Consider the following 6,876-nt stretch of genomic DNA (forward strand, 5'->3'; position numbering starts at 1 on the left):
AGTTACAGGCTCGACATCACTTGAATGATGACAGGTCTGTATCCTTTCCTTTCAAAATAATGGTATGAAAGGAAGGATGATGTTGGGTACTGGGGTAAATAGAGAGACAGCATGCCCCTCGTAGGTTTGGGAAACATTAACAAAGACCTATTCCTTTGGAACTGCAGCATAAGAAAAGCTTCTATTTGGACGAACCAACAGACCTTTTCCTCGTTCTTCGTGGAACCCCACGGTGATTCTGTGCGCCATTGTAAGCGTATCAATACCATGTATAGAAGTCATGGACGTCTTTATAGGCTAACAATCGTTTGAACGATGCCAGACGTCTAGAAAACGAGCAGACACGCTCACAGACACAACAAACTAATTTGGTAAACGTAATTTGTCATTGTGGCTGTTGTTGTGGACTGAATTAGGATTGTGTGAATGTTGTTCCAAGCGCAATACAAGTATCCTTGTATTAAAATAGCCTTTAAATGATTGTCTTAAAAATGATGATGAAAACAAAAGTAGATTAAATATGTTCAAATGTATTCATGTTTGATCATTTGTTTACACTTGGTCCGTTTTGCTCGTAATCGTGGAAGCACAAAAAGTAAAACGATTTTATGAACATCCATTTATGCGCATGCTGGCTTGTGTGCCAAACTGCAAAGGCCATGATTTTAAAATCTTTATTCCAAATAATTACAGCAGAAGTCGCACTTTTAAATGAGTGTGTGCGGGATTATTACTTTTTCTCATTGAAAAGCACCCCGTCCCTCACACACTTTCTATCGCTCATCAACAAGTGCTCCACTCTTCAGTGCCTCCAGCGCATGCAGCTCGCGCCCCCTCCTATAGTTAAGCAAATGAGCGCGCGCACGGGGAAGCCTATCGCGCTCGAGGATTGGTCCGGACCCTTCGAATACAATTATCTCCTGAAAAACCGCACGATTGAAATGGAATCACTTTTTTTGTCATCACGCAGGACTCTTCAGTTTACAGAATTGAGTCTCTACAGGTGGTTGTCTGCAACCCTGTGCAGAAAGAAATAGGCATACAGACTGAAGGGGTTTTAAATTATATTTTTATTTTATTTTAAATGCGCCAACAATCCCTCAGGTTTTATCTTGCTTGATTTATGTAGCCTAATGACCGCTTCACACACCGACTCGTAATTTATTCCCAGTTGTTTGAATCGGGTGTGTCTTCTAATTAGTTGATTTGGAACACTTTGTGCATTCGGTTTCCACTTGTCATTCTAGAACGGAAAACCACCCGGCCAAAAGCCGACCGGTAAGGTGACAACGGCTGTGACTGTGTACTTCGTTTTTATTTTAACTTGATTAATTTTGAACTGAGACACTTTACAAGTTCCAGACAACTATGTATAACATGATGGAACACGAGTTGAAGCCCTCTGGGCAACAGCAGTCGCACCAAACCGCCATGTCTCCGGTCACCGGCAACTCTCACCCGGGGTCCAAATCCCTGTGTCCTCCGGGCGGGGACCCCATGGACAAAGTCAAAAGACCCATGAACGCATTCATGGTCTGGTCTAGGGGCCAGCGCCGCAAGATGGCCCAGGAGAACCCCAAGATGCACAACTCTGAGATCAGCAAGCGGCTGGGCGCGGAGTGGAAGTTACTGACTGATGCTGAGAAGCGGCCATTCATTGACGAAGCAAAACGCCTCAGGGCGGTGCACATGAAGGATTACCCCGATTACAAGTACAAACCACGCCGTAAATCCAAGCCCCTGCTCAAGAAGGACAACCAGATGGGAAAGTACCCTCTCTCTGCCGGGAACCTGCTGGCCGCCGCGCAGGGCCAAGGTGGGAGCCCCAGGATGGAGAGTTACGGGTGGGGCCCGGCGGGAGGTTACGCCGGGATGCAGAGCGAGGCCCTGGGCTACACTCAGCAGCTGCACCGCTACGACCTGTCCGCGCTCCAGTACCCCCAGGCCATGACCGCAGCACAGACGTATATGAACGGCGCCAACACTTACAGGTAGGATATGCTATAGTTCTGAATTCCATTCCGCATGTTCTGATTCTAATGCCTAATTGAGAAGGACAATGTTTTATGGCTTTCATGTAAATCCAGTTTTGATAACGAGAGTTTAATGACAGTGCTCGCTCGCCAGTTGCCACCTTTGTAATCTGACACCTGCATTTGCTGAGTTTATTTACCTCAACATTTGAAAGCATGTACACTTTTATATCGCCTAGACAACGTGTCTTATCTGATTTGGAACCAATTATAAACTTGTCAGTGGCTCGGCAGCCTGAAGTTTGCCAATATCCATCTTCTCGTTATTGTGATCAGATTTGAGCTATTCTGAAAACACCCACTTTCTCTGCTTTAAACCAGTGGTTGCTGCAGAATCAATGTTTCACTAAATCAAGACTTATTGTTAAATCGCATTACTTTAGACCCAATTACTGCAAGAGTAGTTTATCACATAAAAAAGGGATATAGCCTGCTGTTAATGGCCCATAAATTATTAATCGCCCAACATGGAATAAATTATTTAACATTACTTCTGCATTTTGATACATTTTATTAATGCGGTATACAATCAGTACAGGTCCAGCCAGCTTCATGCCTTGTCAGTGTATTTCAAAATGTGTTTCAGATAATGAGCATGATGGGTTTTGAATTACCAGAGTTGCTCAAATTTAAACATTCTGACACACATTTGATGCATTTCTGTAAACATTTATAATCTGATTGGCAACAAACACATGGGGCCTAACTGGATTGGCCTGTTTAAAACTAAAATGAATTAGAACCCATGCCATGACTCACAACCCTCACCCATCCAGCAGAGCCATAACGTTTGTTTTGTCTTTCTCCCAATTGTTTTTCAGAAGATTACTTTGTATTTTTGTTTTTCAGAAATGCTAAATATACTACACATTTTTAAGGATAAAATATATATGTTTTTTTAAAGCTTGACCTGTCATTTAACCTATAATTTATTAAAACATTCTACCTTATGTCTTTAGAACTTGGGTTAATATTTAACATATTTTCTTTACCTTTTACCAGGCTAGTCTCATCGAGATTAAAAATCTCTAACAAGAAACCGAGCCAAAATAACAGCGCACAGTTTCACACTTGGAACATTACACAAAGCACTGCATTTAAAAAAAAACATACAATTGGTTAAGTGTAGGTTGTTTACTTGTTTTCAGGCCTGTGGATGGATTGTAGAGCATGTGTAGAGGCCCCCTCTATGGGAAAGCTTTCTGTGTGGTCCTTTACCCACAATCCTCTAGTCTGCATCAGTGCCTTCTCCCAGGCCTCTTGCAAGGCCTCTTGCAGAGACACCAGTGATTAATTTAGTTTCATTTAAAAAAAATGCATAATTAACATTCACAACACTTTTTCATGTTTCCAATGTAAAATAATTCCTCCCTGATATCTTTAAGTGCCTTTAGTTGGTTTATGATTTCTTTAACTGAGAATATCTGCTGTTTGCTTCATGGTGCTGTAGTTGGTGGCCTAACTAGTTTGGACCTGTTCTGTCCCCAATCCCCATCCCATGCTGTTTGTAAACAGACAGGGTGGATTCCATGGGCTCTCCCTCACATCAGATCTATGCATGTCTGTCTGCACCCAGTATAATCTATTGCATGCTCCTCTTCTGACTGTCATGCAGGAGTAATTATTTAGTTCAGATGGGTCTGTCTTGGAATCTATATGAATCTGCGCTCTTTATTTGACAAATCCACTCTAATATCCCAAAGAAAAGATTGAATTTGTTGCAAATTTGAGAACTGAAAAAGTGGATACTTCATAATCGGTCTGTTCTTTACGACATGTTTCGGATTATAAATTATTTGTATTGAACTGAGTAGACATGATTGTCTGTCATGTAGAATAGTCTAATCGGGTCTGCGCTATGTGTCGCGTGTGTTCCCGAAATTTAGTGGCAAGGCCCAATATGGCATACTGTAGCATAACATTCATATAATTTAGTCAATAACAGCATCTCTCCTCCCCCCTCTCCTCCTCAGCCCCATGTCTTACAGCAGCAGCCACCAGCAGCCCAACCCAGTCATGTCCATGGTGAAGCCAGAGCCAGTGTCGCACTCCCCGACTGGTGGACCTAACCACCACCGCGGGCCTCTCCAGGGGGACCTGCGGGATATGATCAGTATGTATATCCCCGGAGGGGACACCACTGACCCGGTCTCCCAGAGAGGCGGCTACAGCGTCCAGCAACACTATCTCAGTGGGACTGTGCCTCTCACTCATATCTAGGGATTGGTGGGGATAGTGACTGGGACTCAATGTGAGTGTGCTGGCTTGGAGAGGCTCAAGGACACCAGTTATGTCACACACGCTTGGCACAACATTGTCAGACCCACCCATTATGGCCCTGTGTTGCGTTTATAAAAAAAGTGACTTTGTATAAAAAGGTTATTTTTCTACCTCTGCATTTTGACTACAATAATGAGCCCCCCTCGTCCATCCTGTCCTCTGTCCCAAGACTAGGTTGTTTCGTTCAGTTGCCAATCCACTTCTTGGACGGAGACCCTTTTCAATTAACTTCTCATTATGATGGACTGCTGTACTGTACATACACATTATGATGATTAAATGTTTATGTACATATTTTTTCCCCTCTGACAAAAACTGAGCTTGACATCAAAAGCTTCCATTCAAAAACGCCCAGGCCCCTATGTATGTCACACAGCACGTGATTGTAGTATGTTCACAATTGTTCCATTGTGTTCGGTCTCCTGTATTGTCCTACTGACACAGTAGTGTCGGCCCCTCGGGTTGATCGGTAATCATCATGAACTAAACCAACCGGGGGTCCCAAATGGCACCCTATTCCCCATATAGTGGTCTACTTTTGACCTGGGCCCTGCATGGCCAAAAGTAGTGCACTATAAAGGGAATGGGGTGCCCTTTGACATGCAGAAACAGGGGGGGCCCCACCACGAGAACGCAACACACTGGGAACCGGGTCACTCAATCAATATTCTCCTAAGGCCAGTGACATACAAATCACATGACCCACCACAAGGATTCTGAGGATTGTGATTCCTTAACTGGTTTTGTTTGTGGGGCCTCTCAGAACATCTCAAATCAACTAACTGCTTGCTAGTGCAGTGAAATGGGGAGACCACAGGAGAAATGCACAGAGTATAACTTGAATGAAGTGACTTATTTTTTTAAAATATACAAGTATGGCCACTTGGTGCCTTCTACTGCTTTGAGTAAACACGCTTGTTTTTAAAGCCAATCCAATTTCCTAGGATGACATGGTATAGTCTGGACAATCTTATGAGTTCATTGGATCCAATGGAAACAAGTATGTGAGATGAACTGGTGTGTTTAGTAGTACTGTATGTTCAAACCCCATGCCAATACATTTTGGTTTGTCTTCAACTTTTATTTTTTAAGTTAAAGGAAAAATCCACTCATTCTTTTGCTATTTTATTTTTCATTTTCATTAGTCCAATGTTGAAACAGTCCCCAAATGTTTTGCATGTCAGCAGTCAAGTTTTCAAGAAGAAAAGTGTCACTTGCCACATGATGATTTGTATCATGTGGCAAGTGACACTTTGCCTCTAGAAAATCATAACTTGACTGCTGACATGCAAAACATTTGGGGACTGTATCAACATTGGACTAATAAACACAACTCCAATAGTTTTCGCTGTACTTTAACATAACCTCCTGCTGCTGCAATGAGTCTTAAATTTGACAATAATTGTTTGCATTAGTCATCCATTTAAAAAATACAATTAACTGAATGACATTTTATACAAATGCTGCATTCTATTGAATTTTATTTTTACAAAATACATTTAAATGATTTTTCTCTAGCTCGGCAACTGTTTGTATGGATTTCTACTTATCCAACCAAGCACAGTTACTACATTCTGCCCGGGCAACTAATGGTAGAGAAAAAAATCTATTCATTTTACAATACGTGTCTCCATGTTCTCCAGCTTCTCAGTTTCATATTTCAGTTGCCTGCTGCTTAAGGTCTTCAGATAACACATTCCACTTTCCTTTTTATAATTCTACAAAATGATTGACAAAAAGGAGTTGGCATAAAGTTCTCAAGTTTCCTGTTGTAACAAGACTTGAGGGTTAAATGTAATTTGTCTTTGTTTCATCTGACAACACCCTCTAACTAATTTATGAATAGTAAACCAGTGCTGCTAAAAGTTTAGAATTATTTGCAGTCTTAAACTGCAAGTGGGTACATTTTTAGGCTGTGGAAGTGGTAGAACCACATCAAATTACAACCATTCTGGAACTGTCATGTTCCAACAGTCCCTTTTTAGTATTGTAAAGTCCACTAAAGAACTTGCATAAAAAACGGGAATAAATCAAATTATTTTTGGTTGGGTTTAAATACTATAATTTATATGAAAGGAATCATGAATGTTTTATTGCAATCCAAGTGTGTAAAACTTAACTTTTTTTAAATTGATTTAGTTGTCTAATCCTTGTTTGAGAGTCTTGCAACATTTGATGTGCATTGTGTATAAATAAACAATTTAAGGCCCCTATACTAAGGGTATTTTTAACTCATTTTCATGTGGCATGGATGACAAGTATTAAAACGTTTTTAAATCCTCTGGTCTCCATATATTTTCCTTGAATCTTTTCAGCCGTGTTTTGTTACATTAAGCAATTTTATTTTGTTCTCTAAACGTTTACATTTTAGAAGTGCACTCCATTGTTAAAAAAAAATTAAAAAAATGTAAATCAGTATAGCATTTTCAGAATGATGACGCACCATTTACAGGCTATTCTTTAGAGATTCCTGGCACAAGCTACAATTGTACCAGTATGCATAATGCGTAGATTACACGTCAGCTTGGTAGGTCGATTCATCCATCGGTGAAGGTTTTTGATA

General features: G+C 41.0%; 1 protein-coding gene across 1 annotated transcript; it reads left to right on the forward strand.

The window, feature by feature from the left end:
* Positions 1–912: 912 nt before the first annotated feature.
* LOC118392187 (transcription factor Sox-19b-like) lies at positions 913–6,593 on the forward strand. The gene is made up of 2 exons (XM_035783905.2): positions 913–1,991; positions 4,007–6,593. The coding sequence occupies exons 1-2, from the start codon at positions 1,369–1,371 to the stop codon at positions 4,251–4,253; spliced, it is 870 nt and encodes a 289-aa protein (XP_035639798.1). The 5' UTR covers positions 913–1,368; the 3' UTR covers positions 4,254–6,593.
* Positions 6,594–6,876: the final 283 nt, after the last annotated feature.

Source organism: Oncorhynchus keta, chromosome 13, assembly GCF_023373465.1.
Source record: "Oncorhynchus keta strain PuntledgeMale-10-30-2019 chromosome 13, Oket_V2, whole genome shotgun sequence".
Taxonomy (NCBI): domain Eukaryota; kingdom Metazoa; phylum Chordata; class Actinopteri; order Salmoniformes; family Salmonidae; genus Oncorhynchus; species Oncorhynchus keta.